General features: G+C 33.8%; 1 protein-coding gene across 7 annotated transcripts in view; it reads right to left on the bottom strand.

Annotated features, from left to right (window-relative positions):
- Nucleotides 1–26,394, bottom strand: part of LOC135208664 (protein disabled-like) — a 196,794-nt gene continuing 170,400 nt past the window's right edge. For 6 of the 7 annotated variants that reach the window (XM_064241088.1, XM_064241089.1, XM_064241091.1 and 3 more), the window contains 4 exons: nucleotides 25,491–25,664; nucleotides 24,708–24,788; nucleotides 23,517–23,693; nucleotides 1–7,519 (listed from right to left, as the gene is read on the bottom strand). In XM_064241088.1, the coding sequence (XP_064097158.1) occupies nucleotides 3,362–7,519; nucleotides 23,517–23,693; nucleotides 24,708–24,788; nucleotides 25,491–25,664 (4,590 nt within the window). In that variant the 3' untranslated portion in view covers nucleotides 1–3,361. The remainder of the gene's footprint in view (nucleotides 7,520–23,516; nucleotides 23,694–24,707; nucleotides 24,789–25,490; nucleotides 25,665–26,394) is intronic. The other variant, XM_064241092.1, reaches the window with a different exon arrangement.

A 26,394-nucleotide genomic window follows, 5' to 3' on the forward strand; every position in this document is an offset into this window, starting at 1 on the left:
TTTATTTAAATTGTTATTATTACTTTTACTCGAGTTACAATATTTGTACAGAAACTATATAATAAATTAATAATCTATCTCTGACATGGTTATAAAAATGCACTCCTCAGCACACAGGAATGTGTCCAACAGTGAGGAGCTTTGAGTACAGGAAGCCTGAGCAGTTTTACAGTAGGTTGTTTTAAGGTTTGGTAGTAGTAATAAACGCATTGCTCAGGAATGAGCTTGAAAGTTCAGCTCATGTGCTGAAAAGTATTTTCCTCTGCAAAGTGACGCTGGGTGTGACCTGTCTCACAAGTCATTATGGCATTCAGGATGTAACAGAAAGATGCAACTCAACAAGACTTTGAAGTTATTACAATGACACTGTCTAGAAAGAAATTTATATAGATCAAACTTATTCAGTATTGGTCAGTAAAAAGTGTAAGGTTTTTCCCAGATTCTTACTTTTATTTACTTACTTATTCAAGAAATTAGCTGAAGTGTACCCCCTGAAATGTGATATTTGCAATTAATAAATAATGAAATTCATGCCATGCTAACCTATGTGCATGAAATATATTTATATATATTTTCAATACATGCTATATTAAGAACAACTGACACTGCTGCCAGTCTTCAAGCCTTTTCATGATTATACCATGTTAACATAGTAAAAGTAATTTTCTAAGGAGTACATACTTCAAAGTCTTGAAATACTGCAGATCCATTAATGAGATCAATTAGAATGGCTTCAGTGAACACAATATAAGCAATACAAAGATTTACAGATACTCTTCTTAATTCCTTGTTTCTTGATTTTTTTCGTATTTAAAATTGATGATTTTTCTCATATTTAAAATAAACTAAAAGTGTAAAACGTCTTTTTTTATGCATGAAAATTCAAGGTTTTAAAATATCACTGACACAACTGTGACCTAAAGTTTGTAATAAATTTTGATGAACCACACGTGCATTCAATTAAAACCAATATCCAAAATTTGCAATATGCAGTTAATATAGGATGAGCATTCAGAAAAAAATTTACAGTACATAACACTAATGAGTATAGAACAGATAAATGGGAAAATTTAGTTAGACATATCTTTACCTTCCCAAGACAACTGTGAAACTATAAAAAATACTTTTGATATGTCAAAAGGGTAAAACACCACAAACAACATAAATGATGTTTACAAAAATTTTGTCAAGAAATACAAAAACATTTATAAAAGTTCTAAGAAATGAACTTTGCCTCATAAACATGATGAAATATATAAAGTATTTTAACTTGTTTCATCTTGTATTGAATTACTGTACTGTCTATTTCATTATATCTATTTATACAGATGGCCCTTGACTTAAACAGGATTTACCCGTCAAAAATATTTTAATTAACAAAATTCAAATTCCAAAATGCTCCATAATTATCAAATAACATACATGGGAGAGAGCAAGAATTCCTTCCATTTATTCATTTAATTCTATTATGTATTTATGTTTACGACTTCTTATTAAAGTTATTATATGCATCTAAAAGCTCTTGTGTGAATCTTGGTAAAAAGAAAATATGTTATTCCCACAGTCAGGGTTATGATAGTTGTATCAGTAACTGAAGATGTATGGACTATTTTTGGTTATAACACATTCCTTAAGCAAAACATTGCCACTACTGCAATTACATTATTTTATTCATCCAAAGTAATTACAAATTGGATACATCCATATGCAAACCTGCATTCCATAATACACAACACCCAATTTGTAACGGATTTGAATTTGCACAAATTTATGATACTCAGGATGTCATGGAACCAATTTCTTGCACAGTTCAAGGGCCATCTGTACTTTACCAATCTTGATTCAACATATAGATAAAGAGAAGAATTTGAAAAATTACCAGAGAAGGAGGGTTTAACTTTCACATCATATTTTATAGGCTCACAATTTCTTTCATATGTAAAAAAAAATGAATGTAACATATAATTATTTTTTAGAGAAAATATAATCCACGATAATTAGATGGTTAAAAAAAATATAACTGATGCTTTACATGTGACCCTACATCAATAACTTAAGTTATCAATAGTTATTTGAAATGTTAAAAAAAAAACGGACACTGAGTTACAAACAAACTGATTACCAAAATTTCAGTTACAAAACACTAATAATATTATTACCTGTTTCTAAATTATACTTTGCGATTAGTCTTTAAGATAATTTATACACGAGTTTATACAACATAATTTGACAAAACAATAAATTTGGCATGGAGCATAATTACCTTCATTGACCTATCCAATTAAATGTATACTGTATCTACAGTGTATAAGTTCAGAATCACTGACCTTCCCTCTGAAATCATTACAAATTTGGTCTAAACAAACTACAGTATTAAGGTACAATAATAATATGCAAGAAGCTTATGGCATTGGAATGTGACACTAAAATTAACTGACAATGGAACCTTTTTACAAAAATACAGATCATCACCCTCAAATTTATTAGGTAAAAACCATGAATAAATGTAAGAGTAAAGAAAAGTTATTTTCTATATGGAAAGCAGAACGTTATTGGTGGGTGGAGCAATTGAGCAGGATTCTCTGACTGGCCAACATGATTAATGCCTAGGAATAAAACATATTACATATACCAGTGTCAATATTTAAGTACCAATTATTACCCTACAAAAAAATACTAACAATTTAAAATTTTACCACTCTTGATTTTTCACTACAGCATATGAAAAATATCTTTAGTGAGGAAACAAAAACCTTTAAAAAAATATCAATGAAAACATTGAAAAGACTATAGACTTAAACCTAAAGGTTAATAATGAAAAGCAGGATTTTATCAATAAATAAAAAAAATTACCTATATGATTCAACAGAGGTCTTTTACAATGGAATCTCTTCATATAAAACAAAAATAAAATCTTGCAAAAGTCACTTATCATCTCTTTAAATAAGGCTGATATATCCTCATATACCTTGTTTAATATCATAAGTCAAGAACATAACAAAGAAAACATTTACAAAAAAGAAAGGTAACCATAACAGCAATTTTAGATATCTACAATCAACTAGATATTAGTACTGAACACTGAAGAACTGTACATCATCTTTTTGATATCAATGCTAAAATATCATTAAAATAATATCACATACAAAAAATAGATATAAAACTGGAAATATTAAATATTACATAATTTTGTTAGTCATCAGAAGATATTTTCTTCAGAAAATATAAAATCATTTTGACTTAGTTTGAGATTAGACTTGTGTTTGTTATCTTTTGTCGTGTTAACCTTGTTCAATAAATGTACAGTATTGTACTGTACTCGTACACTTCAGTATCAAAGATTTAGTTGCTTCTTGACTTGTCACTGATCTTTGGGAAAACTAAAATTATCAAATGGCTCTTCCCAAAATGGATCACCCTCATTTTTACCAGGGGGTACTTGACCATTTTCACTTTCGGCACAGAAAAAGTCGTCTGCAAATGGATCACTATTTCGCCGAAAGATACTCACAGAATCAGACTTTTTCATATCAGTACTTGTAGGAGCAATAAAACGTGCAGAAACTTTAAAGTCAGTCTCATCGTCAGGGAAAATATCTTCGATTACCTCATCATTATCTTCCACATCTCTGTCAACAGACTGATCATGACTCTCAGGTACCTGTTCACTCTCACCTTTCTCAGATTGCTGGAAAGCATGTTCGAAATCAGCAAACTGCATGTCACTCTGACCCGTTTCCGTTGTAGCAGATGTATTTACTTTAACACTAAATGGGTCACTTTCCTCTGCTTCACTGGAGGTAGTAATGTCTTGAGGAAGGCTGGGAAAGGCATTATCAAAAGTTACTTCTTCAGCTACACTACCAATTATTGAACTAAAATTATCCTCGAAAGGGGAATGTCTTACATCACTTCCTTCACTACCAACACTAAGTCGTGACGGGCCTCGACTTCGATGGGCTCGACCTGATGCAGGTGGCGTGTAACTATCTCCAAATGGAGACTTTCTATTTTCAGATCCTGAACGAGACAGACGTCCTTGGTCTCCTGAGGCTTTACGGGAATCACAATTGAAATCATCTTCAAATGGTGATTCAGGAGGAATACTTTTATGATCATCATGAGTGGAATGTAAAGACCCGGTTGACTTCTGGTCCTCATATGGCGTATTTCTGTGAGACCCATGCCAAGAATCATCAAAAGGAGATCCTCTTGGGTCACCTTGCCTTGTTAGCCTACTTACCTCTCCTTCTAGGGACGGTTCTCTCTCACTTTCAACTTCCTTCAATACCTCATAACGATCTCCTCGGTTGGTGAAATCATCATCAAATGGGCTTTTTCTTTTACTAGCTAGGTGATCAACTGGAGCTTGAAGGGAATTATCGAAGTCAGGGGTCTTTGATGACATCATTTCACTACTACTTCTTGAGGAACTTCGGGGTTTTGACTCAAGAGTTGTGAATGGATCATCATATTTTTCTGAATTATCTCCATACCCTGCTGAATACCTGCCATCTTCCATGTTTTCCCTTCCTTTAGTATCAACAAAACTATCTGCAAAAGGAGATTTTCTAAGGGAATCTGGTTTTGACTTTTCTGACACTGAAAGCTCTTGTAGGCTTGAATATTTATCAGCATCTGTAGGAGGAACAAAATTATCATCAAAGCTTGCAAAAGAGGTGTCCGATTCAACTCTACTTCGACCAACCGGCTGTTTACTAAAATCATCCGTAAATGGAGATTTATAACTCTCACCTTGGTGCCTTAAGCTTCTTGGACTGGCCCTTCTCATTGTAGGGGAATTTACAGGTGTAATACTTCTTTCACTCATGGTTGCTGCTGAAAAATCATCATCAAACTTTGCATCAAAAGTAGGCTCAAAATTATCATATTCACTTATTTCAGGACTTCTGAAAACGGTCACACATTCCAAATCGTGATTTGGTGGTTGCCAATTCTTATCTTTTGCTAACTCTGCTGTATCACCATCATCACTAAGAGACGATTTCCTTTCCAAGGAATCATCCCTTAGGTCGCCATCAAAGTTTGCCTTGAAAGTGCCAGATGACACTTCTGAGACCTCTTCTTCCATTGAATTCTGAGGTGTGAGGAAATTCTCATCAAAAACAGATCGCTGTTTGCTCACTGTAGTGAGTTCTCTAAAAACTGCATATCGATCCTCACTTACTGGGGCACCAACAGCATGAGAGGGCTTTTGTTCCTTAGGTCCAGTATACTCTGGTGGTTCAACAGGACTTTTTGGAAATTGAGCATCAAACTCTGCAAACATTTCATCTTCCTCAAATGCAAATCTATCCCGGCTCTGCTCTCTACTTGGCCCTCTTGATCTCCTACCTGGTTTGTCACCAATATGTCCATATGTTTCTGTATCACCTCTGGCTTGATTTTCTAAATCACCTCCCTGCCTCAACTGCAGCTGAGCTAAACAAGCAGCTAACTCTACTACTGTCATTCTTGCTAACTGATCCACAGGCATATTCAGACTAGAAGCAAGCTGATCTAAACTTGTATTAGCAAGATCAACAGATGCTGTGCTCTTCTGAGTAAGTCGAGGTGATTTTCCAGGAGTTGAAGATTTACTAGGTGTTGACTCCCTTGAGCTTTTTGGTACAGCTCCAGTCATTTCATGAGTAGGACTCACACTTGGTTTAGGAAATTGGAAGCCATCTGAGTGAGGTGGCTTAGTAGCCCTACTTGGAATAAATGCAGGACGAGATGCATTGTCAGAATAACGTGGCTTCCTTGCTGGAATTGGAATTGGTGGAGTGTTAGCTTCATCTGGAGAAGAATCATATTCATTAATGTAATTATAATGAGGGTCAGATGATGGAGGGGGGCGGGGAGGTGGTCTCAAGGTAACATGAGTAGGTTGTCTTTTTGGAGGAAGAGGTGGTGGCTCTATGTGGGCTGGTCTTGGGGGTGGTTTTGGAGCCTCTTCATAGCTAAGATTGAGGTCATCTGTTGGGAAAGGTCTACTTTCTCCCTCTGGGGAAGAAAACTGTTCAATTTCTCCATAGCGGCTGGATGATGGTCGGAGTGATAAAGTTGCAGAGCTGGCACTTAATTGTTTGGTTAAATGGGAACGTGGTCTGGGTCTTGGACTAAGGCCTCCGTCACTTTGTTGCTGAGGTGGAGTTGGAGGAGTTAAATCACCACTAGCAAATGATCTATGATGGCTCTCTTGATTATCCCAATCACTATCAAAACTAGCTTGCTCATTCCTAAACTTATGACTTCTTGGCAATGTTTTAGGGCTTATTGAAGTTGAGGACACCATCATTTGTTTTGTTAAACGAGCTCGAGGAAGAGGCGAATGACGAGCATGAGACAGCTGTGGGGAACCTGGTCCAGAAGCCATTCTTGCTGGGGACCTTGGTACTGGAGGAGGAGAAAAGGGAGGTGGACTGTCACGAAATGACTCGGGAGGTAATGCTACAGTTAATGGACCACAAGGTAAAGGTGGTGGTGGTTCATCAGGAATACTACTAGACATTTCTGATCTCTGACTTCTTGGGGAGTCATTGGGAAATGTGTTAAAATCTGCAAAACCAGATGATATATTGGATGCTTCATAAAAATCTTTTTCTGATGTCTGGTGGAACTGAAAGTCTTCTTGCCCAAATGAATCTGGAGGGCTAAAGGACTCTGCAAACTGCTGTGAAGGCAAAGACGTTCCATGAACTGGTGTAGTATTGGTTGATGTTACAGGCTGTGAAGCAGTCACACTGGATGACCTTGGGGTAGTAGCATACAGTGATGTCGATGCTACTAGAGCAGACACTTCAGGGGGAATCATCCCGGGCTGTGTTCTTGGGGAACAGGGTGCTGAAGCTTCTCCGTCACCTAGCTCTCTCAAGACTCGTTTGGCAGGTTTCCGCATTTCACTGAAGAAGTCTCTTTTGTCCACATATGGGCGATTTTTCCCAGTACCAAGAGGATCTAATTCCGTAAATACATCATAATGAGATTCTTTACTTTCCTCTCCTAAAGCACTTTCATCAAAACTAGCTTTAGACCACTGAACATCAAATTCATCAGGTTGGTGTAGGCTAGAAGCCCCACTAGCTTGCTGAGATTCCTGTCCTTCACAAAATCGAGATTCACTAAAACTGTTGAATGATTCATTATCTGTTCTAAATTCCTTAAAAGCTGCATATCTGTCCTCCAAGTTCTGGCTACCCTCAGCCGATGGCTGAGTGGTGGAAGGAGACTTGGTTACATCTGGAAAACTCACAGGGAACTTTGCAAATTCATCTGCACTTGTCTGGTCTGCTCCTGCTGCTGCTGCTGCTGCTGCTGCTGCACCACCACTAGCAGCAGCTTGTTGCTTTTGTTGTGCACTCTGTGTGGAGTCATGTCTTGTTCTGCCTGAGAAAGGAGGAGGTGCAAGTGGGGCAGGTGTTGGAGCTGTACTGGCAGTAATTCTGGGTTTGGACGACTCTGTAGTTTTGAAGGTGGGCTTAAATGAATCGCCAAATGGATCAAATTGCTCACCCTCCTGAAAATAAAATAAGTTAAGTTAAAACACTAACAGGTCACCCAATGTATACTGAAACTTTCTGAAATCTTAATCATTATCTTGGAAAATGCCAAAATATACCAAATGTTTGAGGTGTCACAAGTATGGTAACCCACTGTCAAATAACTGATGAATGAAAAAATAAACATTCCTTCACCATCTCAAAAAGTTGAGGATTTTTTTAACAAGAACCCATAACTCCATGGAACATCACAAAATATTTCAGTTCTACAAGAAAAATACACACTGAATATCAAGCTGGAAAGCATTTCGAGATCCAAACATCAGCTAGTTATTAACAAATTTAGTTGTACATCACTAGAGTTACTAAAATTAAGACAATACATAATGTAATTGTACTTATAATCTTTAACTCCAAATGATGTCACTGAAGCAAATTTTATGAAAGATGCAGATCACAGGTGGTTTAAGAGGGCCACTAATTTTCAACAAAAACAAATTTTTCACAGTACCATTCCTTAATTTAATTTGTTTAGCAAAGTGCTTTGTTTCTGTCCTCTAATGTTATCTATATTTATTACAAATGGATTAGTTTTTTTTAAGTGTAACCACTATTCGTCATCAATCTAAATCAAATTCCATATATTCTTCTACAGCTCTTATACTTCCAAACTTATCAAATGTTGTAGAAATGACTGAAAATACTGTATAGTAGTATGCAGAAAAGGATGTAATCCAATTATGATTGCTGAAAATTTATTTGTCTGTGGCAAATCACTCTCTTGACCAATTATGAACATGAAAATGTTTTTCCTCTATAGCATGCTATAAATATATTTTTCATGGTATATGGTTTGTTTTGAAGCTAAAGTTAACCATAAATTTTAAGCACAAGATATCATCAGAATCTTAATGGTTAGGAATTCATTTGACATAATCGAAATCTCATAGGGTAAAGCGGGGTAAATTTTTATTTAATCAATAAACTGTAACTCGCACTATTTTACAAAATTTATTAAACGCTATTCCCTGTTGTTTGAAGTTTGGATATTTCTTAAAAAAATAAATAAATAAATAAACTCAATTGTTGAGCTGCATTCTCTGCATTCATACATTTGGTTAAGAGGGTTATTTCTCAAAATATCCATTAGTCAAATTATGTCACTCTATTGCGTGAAGAAGACCACAATCCTACAACAGATTTTGTCTTTTTAAATTTTTGCCATGCAATTATCCCATAAAGTCTGCCATTTATTAAAGATAGTGAGCTTAAGTGATGTTCAACAATTATTGACAGGAATAACTATTACTCTGGTCAACAAGAGGGCTGATTTAGTTGGAATGTTACTCTTCCAAGGTGAAATAAAACAATATTACATACAGTATGTCTATCAAAATGCCAAACAGATTATTTTTGTATCATCAGGGGTTTTCTAGCTTCTGATTATTTACCTGATCCAGCAACACACACTGCATTAGAAGTATTAGAACATTTACTACACACTCACTAGTACATATTCCCTGCATAACTTAGGATAGTATTTGGCAACGAATATATTAATGGTTTCCCAACTGGTTCCATATCAGAAGATTGTTCTACTTCTTTATGGGACAAGTTTATTTAACACTACAGAATATGTAAAATGAAGCTCCCTCTACCATTGATTCCCAATTATCCTAGACAGATAAAACTGGAACTAATCCAGCCAAACTCTCCTCTAATCTCATATTCTGCTTGTCAAGATGTTCTGGATTTTGTGTTACATTCACTGGTACTGAACACATCATACCCTTAGAATAAATAGTATGGTGTTCTGTTATCAAACAGGCCTTGTGGTGCTGAGACCTTCCTAGGCATCTTTGGAAATTTTTCAGTGTGACATGTAGTTTGACATGCATATAGATCCCCTGGATCTATATGCATGTCCTTCCTCATAGCACAAACACTCAAATGTCTTGAAAATTAACTAATTTCAAAATAATCTTCATCAAGAAGACATCTCCACGTCTCAGGCTACCAATCATAAATTCTGTCTCTCAAGTAAAATCTTAGGCTTCCACATCCAAGGAAACAATCTTGTAGTTCCTGTCTTGCCCAAACTGTTGAATATCTGAACCTTCCTTATGTAATCCATTGGCTAAATGCTGACTAGTATGATCCCTTTGGCTGCACAGTAACCACATCTAGGTTTGGCTTTTCAATGCCTGAACCTTGCATCACTAGAAATGTGTCACATCAGCCATTTTAAATGACTTCCACAAGTAAGTCTACCACAGTAACTACCAAATTCCTGTGGCCTCTAAAGGAAAAGGAGGGAATGATAGCCATCCTAGATCTGCCATTACTATCTCAGACATTTTTCCACACTTGACCCATAGGGAAACATGGTCAAAAGGTATAGAAATAATTACTGGTTATTAATTCTCTAATGTCCAAAAATACCAAGAGAAAACGCATAATAATTGCTCAAACAAATTCCAGTCTCTTGACTCAAACCTACTAAGATGAATAAAAAAAATCAATTGACTTTTGTTATTAGCATACCTTACATAGAACTGTTCCAAATCTCTCCATATACCTAGTATGGTAATATGTACATGATCATTCTTTTGCAGTCCCTTTCTTTTAGGAAGTATGACGATAAGGGAATACATATTCAAGAAATCAGTATATCAACTGATTACTTCGTACTTTGTACTTAGGCTCAAATAAATGTTTACCTGTATATGTAACTGTCATAATTAGGAAGATGTTGGTGCAGTAGTTAAAAAACTAGGCGCAGTAAATAAATGTCCAAGACTTAATTCAACATGAATTTATGCTAATAATATTTCTGTGATTAATGTATGAAATAATTAAATTACATTAGAAGTACATCTAGCACAATAGAAATTGCCAATTTGAAGGCTGTATGATACTTTCATGCCATTTCCTCCATATTGTCATATTGACCCAACAGTGGACTGAGTATTGCCAACATGTTACCTGTGTGTCTAGGATAAAATACGATAAAATTCCTATACTAAACCTGAAAAAGTGCAAATCTGGAAAGACAAAAGGTACTGATGATCAAAGTGCATGTACTACCATACAAAAGAGCAAATGCCATGAAATCTGTGATGTAGGGTGGGATATGCAACTGAATGGGACAAAGAACTTATTTTTCCTGTCAATAAGTCTCCTTGGATAACACTATATTGCATGGGTAACAGCTTAAGTGAATTATGAGGAATGCATGTGTATGTTGTTACCAAATAATATAACTTTCATTCATTGTATATCTTAAAGATACCCCATCCATGACATAACATGAAAATGTGGAAGTTCTACATTTGTACACTAACAGACATTTTACCGTGGAAACACTCTCATATCTATCATCAAACAATCAGACTGTACATATTGTAAAAACACAGCTGGCCTTTATCTAGTTTTGAAGAGTACTCATATTTAAGAATTTAACCTGAAGAGGGTTTATATTCCAACTAACATGTCTTCTGTTTGAGATATACCGATTTGAAATTACTGTACAAATAATCTTACTATATTAAAAAAGCAGGTAAGTAGTATATCTGCAAAGTACAACCAAACATGCATTATTAAAAATTTCCTATTACATAATTTCAGCATTTTCTGTATTTAATAAAATAACAGTCTTAAGTCAAAAATGAGAAAGACTATCTTGTATAAATCCAAATGTCTCCAATACATGCGAATAAATGGTCTACAACTGTACATGCCATCTGCACATAGAACCCCACCTTGGTAACCCAAGTTGAAAGTATGAAAAATTTTTTGCATATTTAGTCCCAGAGAGATCACATTCTCCTGGTAAGCTTTTAAGTTACATACAACATGATACTGTACTTATGAATACAGCATATACTAATAAAACTATTTTACTGCTGTAACTTGAACAAAGGGGACAAATGCACTAAATAAAAATGTTATGTGCATTGTTAATGCAGTACTGTACATCTTCACCCTTGCACTCCAATGCAATGCCTAAAATCCCTATTAAAACACCTCAAAAGCTTGCCATTCCTCAGAAGATGAATGATAATTCTCTAAGAAAGGGGGGACAATTTTGAGCTTGACTATCCTTTTCTAGAGACAAAACCAGAACATGTTGACATTTGCTTCTATAAAGACTCACAGGTAAAGGAGGGAGAATTCCCTTTTAAGAGGAAAATTCCAATGTTCCTGGATGGCATGATCATTTTCAGCTGATCACTCAAGGTCCTCGACAATATGTTCAATGGAAATATGTGCATGCAGCTATTATTATAAGTCACTTAACAGACTACTAAGCTAAATGACTTGGATCTTGCATGGCTAACCCAGAAGATTTGTATTTATTAATAATAACCTTATGCTTCTTAGCCACCACCTTCTAAGCCCCCAACAGTGGCAATGGGTTAAGGATCTGGGGAACATCTTTCAAGGCCATAACCTGGGTTAAAGATGTTTGGGCTATGGAAAAGCAGAAGCATGGGCACTGAAGATAAAATACTTTCTCCAGATTAAATTTAGGTATATTTTGGGAAGGAATAACCACTGCTTGGAAAAGCACATCCTTTAAATTGGAAGACACAATGTCTCTCTTCTTAACTAGCTGAATGACTAATTTGTGAAGGAGAGATAGAGAGTCATTATATGTGATAACCTTCACTTCAATTTAGCTAGATCATGTACAGAAGTGAGCTTAAGGTTTGAAAGGATGAAGCCCTGAAATTACGACTTGAGGGTACAGAACTGCGTTTGCACTTTTGCTCAAATTTTAACAATTTAATTCAAGCAAAGATTCAGTGAAATGACACTCAAATATATTTTTAATTTCCACATATGGCGAGTTATCTCAGCCAAGAATTTTTTTTCTCGAGATGTAAGGACAGCACTAAAAGTTTTATAATTAATAATAATAAAGTTGTACAGTGTTTTGTTCAATTCTATAAAATAGAGCCCTGGCATGGATAACCACATAAAAGATATGAAGGATTACATATCAATGAAGTACTGGGAGAGAGATGTCTGAGCAATTCAATTAATACAACACAAAATATAACACCTTCAACTTGCTGTTTGGTGTTTGTTGTGCAGCAAGGAAACAACAGAGGTGAATAGTATCAAAACCAACTGAGGAACTTGTTTACTGTTATAAATTAATAAAAATATAGGTTATTCCTAAAAACATAATTATAAAAGACAAACAATAACAAAAGTGGCAAATATTAACATAGATTAAATAATAGAAAAAGGCATTTGGTTGAAGTAAAGTACAAAGGAAGGAAAAGAGTTAAGTTTCAGTCCCCTCAGATGGACATCTTTCAGTCTCCTGGAAACAAGAACATCAACTTTGGAAATTTAAGCTTGGTATGATCCCCAAATAAGGAAGGAATAAGCTCTAGTATGGTCTGTATTTTGTATGACAACACATGGACAACAAATGAGTTCAACAAAATTTTGCAAATATAAATATCAGCTCATTTTACATCTGTACCCAAATTTCAATCGACAAAATCTGATTACAGAAAACAACTAAACAAAAGGTTAAATGATTCATGGCACAATAATACAAAGTGAAAAATACGACTGAGTGACCTTTAAAAACTAACCAGCACAACCTATTGCCACCCAAATCCAGAATCATTTAAGTGGTACAGCATCAGTGCAACCAACACGTAAGGGTTAACACAAAAGTATCAGTCATAAAACTTACTATTGTATGATGGAAAGTCTCAGCCCTAGTATAATCACTTTTGGATAGAAAAGATGTAAGCATCTGTTATGATTTACTCCTACCCCAAGACATCAGTTTAATTTACAACTCCCATGAACATGAACTGCATTGCAAAAATATCAATGGTATATTTTTACTAATAATAGTATGTAACAAGTATGATGTCACTTTTGTTAAATGGCAAATCTTCCTGCTACATGGAAAAGTTATCAGGATTTTCATATTGATGCATCACATGAGATGAACAAATCTACATTATATAAAGTAGCTATTTATGTAAGAATAATAATCTATAACAGTTAAGAGATGAGCAAAATGAGTTACTCTGAGGTCTTATGACTGTAAGTACTGAAGTGTCATTTATTTTTCATTATGTATTGACACCCCAGAAAATTGTATATTGCACATGAAAATATATGATCAAATTCTGAAGGATAAATATCCTCATTAGCAACAGTTACCACACAACTCTTGCACAAAGAAATAAACTTTGTTAGATGACATGGTAATAATCTACATGATGTGCACCAAACTAACAATGTTACATTTATTAACTTAATTTTGAGAATGTGATTTAACAATATCAGTCCTTATAAGTCATCAAAAAGTAGCTATTTTTAAATAATTTTCTGCTGATAATCTAACAGGTAGAATGTTTTTTATAAATCCATAAAAAAACATTAATGGACTTTGTTTCTGAATGCAGTAAAGTCTAACAAAACTTTTATTGTAAAACTGGGTCAAGTTCAAGTAGGACTGTACTGTACATGACTTTCCTACAGGGTCCTGAATATTCAGCCAGGTGACATATATACATTGTATTCTAATTATAAATATCTAATTTTAAATTTCATTCTACATTAAACTGAAGGGTGCAAAAGGATACTTTCCTTATGAAAAACCTAGTTTTACCAAGAACTGTTCAGTACTTACAAATTACCTTATAGCTTTCTTGGGAGAAAAGCATAACTTGTTACTGATGTTGTAGTATTACTTGACTAAGATCTTACTTAAATACTCAAAAGATATAACACTTACCTCACATAATGGATCAGTGCACCTTGTGACTTCTACTGGGTATATATGTTTAAAAAAGGCAAACTGTGTGCTAGCAAAATCTACATTTAAAAAAATATTTTGGTTGAAGTAGCATTTCCATTTTGTATACAAAAATCAGGTTACAGTATCAGGGTAAATGGATGGACTTATACATTCAAGATGGATATGGCCAGCCTTTCAGCCTAATAAAAGCAATATTTAAATTTTATTTAAATTCACCAGATCAATAATTTATTGTTTTGAAAAACAAAAGTTACACCACTATCTTATTATCAACATGTTCTATTGTACTGTTGAAAGATAACCATTTTCCTTTGCAGCACACTGAATCATAGAAGAAAATTAAATGGAAAAATATTTAAGTCTACCTTTGACAACTTTGGGCAGTGTTAACAAGGATATCCTCGAAACATAGTGTACCTATTTTCCGTATATCTGTTAGATACTGGCACATCCTACAGTAAATAAAGTTTTTGCCTTTTTCCTATTAATCTGTTATAATGAAGAGAAATACAACTTAACAAAATTTTAAAAGAAAATGCAATCTCCTGACGTTTACAATACCACTTGCATTATGTAATTGTTAACCCTACAAGAGCACAGTATAATACTTATTAAAGTACCACATTGTAATTATGGTGGCAAAAAACTAATTATATAAAACTCAATGACACAATACTACCAAAGCAATGTCCCAAAATGGAAGACACCATGTAGCAATGGCTGTGTATCAGCTTTAAACTTTCTTAATTTCCATAATATTCAAGCAATTCCTGTGAAGTCTCAATAGAGCAAAAACAGTTCCAACTTTCATTATTAATTTACTGAAAGCTGATGTGTAAGCAAATCTGAAGATATACTATGTGACCTTCAATAAATGATAAATTATAAAGAAAAACTAGTAATGAAAAAGGTAAAAATAATATATTTCCTTCTTGATATGGTGAGTTCCAGGTATGGAATTTTTATCGCCCTTCTCTTCCATTCTAATAACCTTACTTAAGTCTCAATTCTTTCTTCTTCTCAAAACCAAAAGTTTTTCCAGTAGGCAAAGGCTTACAGGTTAAAGGTATCGAATTGTCTTTCACAATGGTTTATGTATAAGAAAATAAAGATTCAGAAAGAACTTTTCCCATTCTGTAACTTGGCCAAGCCATTAATAAAAGAGAGACCATTCAAGCTCTGAGGGACCTTTACTTTACTTACAAGATCAATAAAGTTATTTTTAGCCTCAGGATTTAATGACCTTTCTTATACATAGGAATCTCCAGGCTGACCAATTCCACATCTTGAATCTATCAGGAATTCATTTCAGACTCTAAAGCCTACTTAAATATTGCAAAATGGAGAGCTACATCAAAGAACACAAAAATTTATCTACATAAAATTAGTGACAACAACCTACTCCATACTGAAAATTTAAAAGATCATTAGTTATGGTCTTGATAAATACAGAAAGTGAAAAAAGTGGATTCAGATTATGCTAAAAGAAGATGAAAAACCGTGCACTGGATAAACTGAGCAATGTCTAGAGAATGACTAACAGTCTATGTCTACCTAACAAGACAGGTCAAGATTAATGCCAATATTAAAATAATCTATTCATTCTAAAAGTTCCCCAACCTCAGTAACATTATTACTACAGGCAGTTTTATTTATTTGGGTTATCATTGGAACATAAAAATTTTGAGAAAATATACATACAAATGTATGCCTGTCAATAAAAAATAAATTGAATAAAAAAATTAATGCATATGGATATAACCTTAACTCGGATTCTTTAGTTATTCACTAATAATAACTCTTAAACTGTTATTTTCAAAGGATAGTATTTCTGTGATTTATTCAATTTCAGTGGTAGCTCTGGTTTTATAAGGTACAGTATATGGATGTGTTTAATTTAATCATAATTTAAAACTAAAATTAGATATATCTGTTTCACAAACTGGTACCTTACTCTCTTCATCTCTTTTTTTTTTTTTAAGTATTGGTGGTCTTAATTTTTTTTATTCACACTGTATAAATCAAATAAATAAATAATTAAATCAATTTTTGCCTACTTAACTTACAACTGCCCTTACCAAATTCTATTCAACATGCACCTAAAATTTCATGTTAACCTACCAAATGTCAGCTTTGGTATGAAGTGTCTTTCAGTTTCTCTTCTAAGAGGAATTATTCAATTGCATTTCATTTAACGAAAGATAATATCCCTACCTCTTCTCCAGACTAGCTATCTCTATTACAAGTGGTTTGCCTGTCTTACCTAAGGTATCATTTCTTCATTTACTGTTTCCTGCTAAGCATCCTTGTTACACCTACCAGGCCACCCATGTGTACTCTGCATCAGTAAGCCCTAATTGCTATGTTCAATGACTCTGGTTCCCTCTAATGCCAAAATTTGGACATTTCTCCCAGCTCCTCTTATTCCTGATACCCAGATTCTTCTCTCCTTCCCAAGTCAGGTCTACTAATCTTTTGGGATTTTGTCTAATCTCTATTCTTCCCTTTCTTTCTTTTCTTTCAAACCTAAGTATACAGGATTATTCAGCTGTTCATCCCTTCACTCTACAAGTACTGAAAATAATAACAGCAATACTGAAATTACCAGAGAAGACTCTACCTTGTACCACTACCAATCAATTCAGAAGTTACACAGTACAATGTAAGTAACGCAAATTATAATTTTTAATGCTTAATATTTTCATTCAGGAAAATCTTGGCATTAAAAAATCTTGCCTCTAGCTGGTTCTTCGATTTTTTAGTTGGTTTTAAAGGGGATAATTTCATCCTGTCCTGTGTGCTAGCACTTTTGCTATAAAATAAGAATTCTATTATAAAGTGCCTATCCCATAGTTCTATTCCAAAACAGCACATCTGCTTTCTCTCTGGTTTGAATATTTTTAGTTAATTCAACAACTTACCTTACTTAAAGGTAAGAAGTAAACAGTATTTGTAAAGTATAACCAATAAATACGAAGTGTTCAAAAGAAAACACAAGAGACAGTTATTTATAGAAAATGAGTTGCTGAAAAACATTAAAAATTCTTGAAAAAACCTTTCTTGCTTATGATACCCTAGTCTTGAACATAAGGAGACAATAATCAAGTTATTTCTTTTCTCTCCTCATTTCTCTAAATCTACTCCAATCTATAGAAATTTCAATCTCAGTGGAATCTATATTTAGATACATGGATACATCTTTAATAAACTATAGGTAAATATGAAAAAATCTTCAAGTCATGTACTATTAGACGGGTGTGCTACAGAATACCACACTCCCAAGAGCTGAAAGAACAACAGTCACTTCTTGGGATATTCAAAAATCTTTGCCTGGAATAGCATCTGTTAGTGATAATATCTTTCATTAACAAGTGACACATTTACCACATAATCTATCAGTATAACTTGCCACAAACAAAAATGGAGAAAAATTACCAATTTAGAAAATTACATGAAGCAAAAGTAAATGAATAGGAAATGAGAAAATCAGATTGGTTTTCAATTACAAGTTACTGAAATATGTTGCAACAGCTTTGATACAAAGTGACATAAAAAAATTTCTGACTTCCGTGTACGGGTTAGTGTTGCATAACGACTGTGTGATTCGTAACCCTTTAAAATGAAAAGCTACTAAGAAAACAGTACGTACTTAACATAATGTTTGTAGTGGCAAGTAGGAAAGATTGAGAGTTTATAACACTAAATAAAAGAAAACCTAAATGACCTAAAATTTCATTCTACTGTACTATTATGAGGATTAAAATGTAGAGGAAAATTAGTATAAAAAGGACTTATCACAAAAAGTTTTTTGGTGTGAATTTTTCATCATTAGGAAAATATGAATGTACATAGAGAAAACAAATCTACAAGTATCAGTATCAAATGAAAAGTACAGTATATCAAAATCAAGGAAACTATAAGAGAGAGAACACAATGGCAGTCTTAAGAGTTGATCAGTGCAAGAAAATGTACAGTGACCATAACTAATGGGATTCCTGATAAAAATAAAATGTAACAAGCATAGAGCGAACAGTACTGACAATCGCATCATTTGACTCATGCTAAAGCAGCAGCAGCACAGACCAATTTCCTTAATGGTGAGCTTTGGTGAGCCACTGATGCCATTATAACATGATTTCAAAATCAAAAGCCATTAATTTATTTTTTTACTTCTTGATGTATATCCCTTTGATCAGTTTATCCATACACAACTCTTTCAGTCTCTAATCATTATCATATATGCCATATTTCATAATGAAAATATCAAAGTTATACAAAAACAATAGCAGTCATTGGGGAATAGACTGCCTGAATTTCTGTTATACCAAATACGAACAATATGCTGTAAAAATTAATTGCTTACTTGCTTTCTATTACCAAGCATCCTTTCACTCCACATCCTACATCTCTTCATAACTACACAGTAAATAAAACAGGGACTTAACATGTTTTCCAAAGATTATCTCAATAACCGTTTACAATTTATGGCCTAACTACAAAAGGCGAGTACACTGTAAGATACTAATACAAACAAAACTGTAAATTTAAAAGGAATGCTTGTAGACAAGCGCATGGTACACAAAAAAATGTTACTCCAAAACCACTGTACTGGTATGCCAATATTGGACACTGGAAGAAGTCATTCAAACCTTCACACTTTTTATTAAATGTTCTCATAATCATGCTCTAAATACTAAATTCTTATAGAACTCTTTGATAACAAAGGAAAGCTCAATTTCCTTTTGAGTTAAATACAGCCCATATTATGCTAAAATAGTTTGAACAGACCCCGAGTTATAGATCTTAACTCTAACAAGGCTAGCAGGAATGGTTTTGTTCTTATAAAACTTGAAAACAATAAACTAATATACAACTGCCCAGAGCCAAAACTCAATATGAATACGAATAAAAAGTAATTAAAATGAGAATAGTATCAATGTATAGTTACAAATAATTCCAATGAATTTGGATAATATTAAAGGAAATAAAGTGATTCTTACATAACCTTGGCAAGTGAATTAATATCCTAACTAGGATCTATTATTAACAAAGATTGCCAATTCCTATAATGAAGAACTTTGAGTAGTACCTTCAGTTTTTTATCAAGACCAAACTCAAATTTCTACCCTCATTAGCTAGCCCGCAGGATTCTTTCTCAACTATGGAGTGAAAATTACAGTATGAGAGATTTAATGAACGTTGTCAGTCCCAGCAGGGATTGCAAAAGTCTCACAAAATATATAATATGAAACAGATGGCAACATGTTTTGGCCCAGACAGATCATAGCCAAGAACTTTTAGCATTGCCTACCATGCCTATTTAAAAGGAGCAACTACAATATTGTAAGCTTACCTAGTACAAAACCTGGAAACAAGAGACAACATAATCTTGCCTCTTTAAAAGGGCAATTATTATGTTGTAACCTCACCTAAAGTACGTAATTTAATATGTTGCAACCTGGTACAAAAAGCCTTGAAAACAGGGAAATAACATAAGCTTGCCTCTTTAAAAGGGGCAATTATGTTGTCAGCTTTTCTAAAACTTTTAAATCAGTGAATTAAAATAATCTTGCCTCTTTATATGGGGCAATTACAATGAGTATGTTGTAAGCTTGCCTAGAAAGCTTTAAAAACACTTAATAAAATACTTTCGCCTCTGTAATGGGGCTAGCATTATGTTTTAAGCTTGCCTAAAAGCCTTGAAAAGAGTGAGATGATAATCTTGTGAATGTATCACTTTACCTTGCATTATATATTTCTTTGAGGGCCAAAACTGCTATTTTGCTAAATGAACCAGTAATGGTAATTATAATAATAGAAATGGCAAATAAAATAATGAAAACTTACTCTATTCAAAGAAAATTCATAGATACATTTTCAGTAATGTTGGTAAATATAAAAATGAACTAAAAAATCCCTTGCAAATGACCTTAAGAGCAAGAAAAGACATCATATGAAAGCCTAAGTAGAATGTTACTTCATTTTAATTCTAGTGAAAAAGCCACTCTGAAAATAAGAATGTTTAGTTTTTATCCGTACTGAAGTTCTGAAGAAGTGCAGTTGGCTAAATCACTGCTACACATTATTTTAATTTAAGTTACTGATTTTAAACGTTCACATGAATAGCAGTCCAAGAGACAAAATTTGTGAAAATAAACGAACTGAAACTTATTCATGTAAATTTCGCTTCAGGGGATGCAAATATAAGATTACTGTAATTTGAAATGCAATATAAGCAAAATAAAATATCTGATAAAATATAAATGAAAAACTAAGAAGATTCAGACAGATGCCACGCCAAAACACCATTCATTATTAAATTATTAACAAGCTAGTTCTCATAGAATTTGTGTTAATATACTCTTCTAATTCAAAAGCAAAAACTGAAGTACATATACAGCAAAATTAGCAAGGCAAACAAAAAACATAGCAAATAAAGGGCTCTCCCTTCTTCTAAAAGTTCAAACACTTGAAGTTTTGCAACGATTATGTCCCTCTTAAAATACAGTCTTGAATATTTACACAAAAATGGGATGTTAATAATTCTCAAACTATCTGCCTCTATCACAAAACTGTACGTAACTTGCAAAGCATATGGAGGGGTCTTAATGACCAAAGGTTAGTTATTTTCAATTTCTATACACAAAATTTAACAAAACTTGATGAATATATATCTTCTTTTAACTCTACATGAAGATACTCGCTAAAAGACCTTAATTCAAAAATGAGGATCCAATACGTATTTTATAAATACGTACCATCAATTTGATAAGATTCTTATTAATTTGGAATAATTTGCCTATTGCAGTTGTGGAATCTTCTAATTATCAAACCTTAAAGTAAGGAGCAATTTCATTTCTGCTTTCTGCAGATGTCTCCTGAATTCAGGTGTATGTATTGGTTTTATTTTCTATTCCCCCATATTTATTTATTTATCACCTTTTCCTGTAACTTTTCTCTCTCGGCAGCTGATCTCCCTTTGGAACCCTCTTGGGTTAAATTATAGTCTGTTGCTCTGTCCATAAGGATTTCCAGCATAAGATTTTAAGAGAAAGAGCATGAGTACAATATGGATATAAAGTCTCCAGTGTTGTATATACATATATAATTTTCTTTTTCAAAGAAGGTATCATCAATTTGAACAGTTTTTTTGCCTCTTCAGCCTTAAGATAAGTTAAAAAGGCATTGATGAATTACTCTGGGCAGCAAAGAAAGAACCCACCAAAAGAAGAAGAAAATGCCTGTCAACATTTAATCCCTTCCCTCATATTGTGGTCTTGAAAAATCAAATGCTTCAACAGACACTTAAACAGAACCTATGCCATATCCAGACTATGTTGAGTGAGCATGCCTAGAGTTGGCATTTATGGTCCAAGTTTTCCCATTTGGCTCACCGAATATTAGTTATCAAAAGGATGAAACTGCTGCTTTAAGTTTTATTCACTCTGTTTTTTTCCATATGCTCTGCAACTGTCATGAACCGAAGGGTGGTCCTAAAGTTTTTTCTGAAGGGCACTACTTTTATGATACACAATAAAAAATGCAAGAACTAAGGAAAGAGAACTTTTGAGCTCCATTCCGTTGTTTTATCATCGCTCCAATTCTAAATTGAATAGGGAGTTTGAAAAATGGAAGAAGTGAGATGGGGTAAAATAACATGCTGCATATGACATTCGACCACTCCAAAAATACAATATTCATGATCCGGAGCTAGAAGTGTTTACCTATAATTTGACAACAAATTCTACAAATACTGTAGAGTAGCATTGTCCCTTCCCATGGCATCACTGCTTTTCACTAATATGTAAGGTCCTGTGACGTGTGGTTTCGGGGCTTTCAATCTCCCACCATTTGAAGAACATGGGTTTGCATGCCAAACCACTTCAGCTCAACAGCTCTGTGACTGATATAGAGGGGGGGAAATAAGGGAAATCATATTGTTATTTAGTGAGACTGCATTTCTCCAGAACTTATGAAATTCTTTACATTTATCTTTCAAGAAACTGCTGTACAGACACCCATAAACATGTTTGATAATGGGGAATTGAGGAAGGTCAACAGTCTTAAATTTTTCTACAAGATAATATACATCTTAAAGTTTGCCAAAATGTATACTGTATTGAAAGTTCTTTTGTAGTGACCCTTCACTTCCAGATATTGCTTGATGCCTTTTATTTTCCATCTGTTCCATTCAATTTCTTCTCACCTAACTGTCCAAACTTGCTCATTTTACTTTGTTCTAATTTTCACTTCTTATCCAAGAACTAATCCTTCAAGCGGGACCTATGTACGTCTTGAAATGTGACTCACAGGTCTGATTGAACAACCTTAAGAGATTACTAAATGAAAAATATATGAAACAAATGATAAGGGCTTAATAAACAAGTATGGTACAGAGTATCACTCTTTGATTGAATATTTTGCCCAATAAGCTAAATTCAAAATTCAGGAGGTCATCTCCTATTCCATTAAATGCTTCATATATTTCTTTAATACTAGAAAGTGGAAAGTCTAAGTGGCTGTATCTAAATACTGCACAAAGATGGTGTGAAGCACTCAAAGTAGGCAACAAACCTTTACTTCAAAACAATTCCAGTTTTAAGAGCAATATGCCTTGGTTGTGTTTGTTTTCATGGCCTTTGAGTGATACCACTGACATTTGATAGATACAGTGTATGTAACTTGTTCCTAAATACATTATGCTTTATTCCTGAACTATGTAGTTTCATTGAATTTAATTTCAACTATAACAACTAATATTCATGTAAGGTCAAAACTCAAGTTTTATCTCATCCATTCTGGTAAGAAGGTGGCTTCTAACTCTGAAAAAAAGGCATCCTAAATAAAGAGACCATCCTAAACCTTCATAAACCATTCATATAAAACTAGCATTGCTGCTGTCAATCAACCAAATCATTCATGAAAAGTAATAGGCATAACCAAGTCTGCAGACAAGGTTGGCATTTTTAAGGATGAAAACAAAAATGGGTAGTGGTCTACATACATAGCATCTTGGGGTCCATTTGCAAAATAATGAGAATAAGAAGAACAGGCAAAAGCTCAAGCATACTATTTGCAATATAGTTCCATTTCTAAGCTAACCAATTATGCCTTCTGTTCAACTGGCAAAGGGATATACAACATTCAAAACATAGCATTTTTGTGCCTTCAATGTCTACCATGCCAACTCTGCGATGCCACACCAGTAATACCTTCTGGTTCTGTTGAGCACGCTGTTGACTGATTTCCGAGAGCCCTTTCTGAAGGGAGCTCAGCTCACTCTGAAGGTCTAGTAAGTCAGCAATAGCCCCCCCGGCCCCACTTGTCAGACTGGCACTCACTATTCCGCTGTCACCATTGCTGCCGTACAACCCGGTAAATGAAGACTCCTGAAAAGGAACGAGATAAATATCTAAACCTTTCCTTTTTCCTTATGTATGGTCACCTTCATATTCAGGACATTTTCAAAGCAAATGACACAAATAATGCCAAAAAATTCAATAATAGTATTAATGCACGCTTATATGTACATATTGTGTACCATACCTTAATAAAGATACAAAATATCATAATGTCTTCCTTTATATTGAAGTCCTTCATTCAATGCATCTACATAAAAACATACTTCTACATGCTTTGATGTATGTAAATGAACAGTGATATTTTAAAGGGCTCCTATATGACTGATATATCATATTAGAAGATATCAGTGAAAACAAAGCATACATAATCAAGCCAGGAAACTGCTTCAAAAACTGTAACTAAAGCTCCAGGAGAGAAAATATTCTATTCTTATTTTTTATACATTCTGATTCCTTATTTATGTGTTCAAGTAATTTAACAATGGATAAAACAGGAAATTACAAGGTGAATACTGCAATACACTTGACCGTTCAGGATTTTCATTTAATTCAGAAATATTAATGCAACTCCAACAGTAAAGTAAGAAAATTTGACAATAGTTGTTAAATACCATGAGCCAAATTCTTATCGTACCCATACTGTCCCACAATACTAAAAGAGGAACTATGGAAAGGTGTAAAATTTTATGTTGTCTGAATGCATATGCAACTAGAACGGAAAACTCTAGATAATATATCTATAAAAAAAATTAATGCCTAGTCTCAAATTCAAACTCAAAACCTATAAACCTACATCTGTAGCATGGGAACAAATCCCTTATTTTATACACTATTACAAAACACAAAAATTTGAGAATGAGATGAAGAATAAATACAGTTTCACCTTTCAATACACATTAGAAAAAATATACCAAGTGACAATGAGAAATCTGCTGCTTTAACGTCATTGCATCAGTACAGTAGTATTTACAGGTTTAGTACTACATTAGTCTAAAACAAAAAGATAAAATTACATAAACACATTCTGGAATTGAAACTTACCCCGAACACCCCTCTCTCCCTCCCTTCCTCTAAGTGTTTCCTTGCCAATTCTATCTCTTTCTTCTTTATCTCAAAAACAACCTGAAAAAGCAAGAATACAAAATGTGGTGACGTTAAACAAGGAAGACTTTACTAGCTTCATGCATCATGCCTCACATAAAGTAAATAAACATTCATTAAATTTGGCATCAACATTATCACTAAAAACTATGGTTGTCTTGACATGAAAAGTATTCTGAGAAACAGACTTTATATGAAATATTTCAGAATATTAACTAAAGGTTACCTATACGAATTATGTGCTTGTAAGTATCTAATTTATATGATACAGCAGTAGTTTTAAAACAATTTATGGAAGGCAGTGGGCAGTGGGTAAGTCTGTTGTTACACAATGCCATACAGGCAGCAGAATGGACTTAATAGAGAAAAGCTACAGGTTTCAATGAAACTGAGCAAAATATCAGTCAACAACTACTGGCTTTGGGTAGGATATGAATAATTGTTGATCTTAACTATGTGAACATTGTTTTATTAGACCTTTTACTTAATTTTAATAAGTATTTTTGAGGCTGATGCCCTTTGATGCTGTGATACCAACTTAAAATATGTACTGTACATATCAATAATAAATAATAAATAAACTAAACAGCAATATACAAAAACAATCTCCACATAACAGTGTGCAAAAAGTACCAGAGAGACACTGAAGATATTCCATGCAATTCCCCCTCTTACAATACTTCAGATACTCTTGAAAGCAAAAAACAGTGAAACATCACTCACCTGAAATAGATCTCGCATAGCGATTACGACTTGGCTAGCAGCTTTCTCGGTCTTAATTCCGAAAAATTTATGGCCTGCATCAGGAGACCCAAATATGTAACCAAAGGCCCTGTTGTCAGTCATGTCTTGAGCAATGAATGATATCTTGTGTACTGGATGGTGATACAAACAGTCCTGAAATGGAAAAAACAAAAATCATCAGCTACACTAAGATAGGTTGTTTGTACACAATTCTGCACCATAACATTTCTGTGTATTTTCACTACCATTACTTACTTCACTACACAGATTACAGGTAAACTGGGATTATCTTCCTCTAAATAATTCAAGTTATTGAGTACATGTGCATAATGTACTAGCTCATAGGAGATAGATGAGGTTTCAGTTATAAATAACAATACGCTCCTACTGCAAAGAATGTGGAACTGTGAGTATTTCTAAACAATGCTCGAAAGATGGCCACCAATAAGACCTGAAACACTAAAATCAATAAGAAAAAATATGTCCTAAATTTTAACAGGGAACTGGCCTTGTTTATCTCAAGTTGAAATCTCTCTTTCAATCAGTGAATAATATCTCAAAGTTTGGATTTCTAAAAGAAAGTTAGTTCCAAGTCTCTTGCTCTATTCTTAACACACAAACCTTCTAAGTATTACAAAGGCAAAGACCTATTTCCATGAATAAAATATTACCAATCAGTAGATCAATATGTTTGCAATAGACAAATAATGATTCGACACACTGACCTAACAATATTCTCCTACAAGATAATAATAATGGAAAGGAACATTTGCTTTAAAACCTAACAGAACTGCAAATCATTAACTACTTTATGTATTATTTTCCAGGAATCAAGTCCACAATGATTTTTCGTCCAGTGTAGTACAAGATGAGCTGACAGCAT

This window comes from Macrobrachium nipponense, chromosome 35 (assembly GCF_015104395.2).
Source record: "Macrobrachium nipponense isolate FS-2020 chromosome 35, ASM1510439v2, whole genome shotgun sequence".
In the NCBI taxonomy this organism is placed as follows: domain Eukaryota; kingdom Metazoa; phylum Arthropoda; class Malacostraca; order Decapoda; family Palaemonidae; genus Macrobrachium; species Macrobrachium nipponense.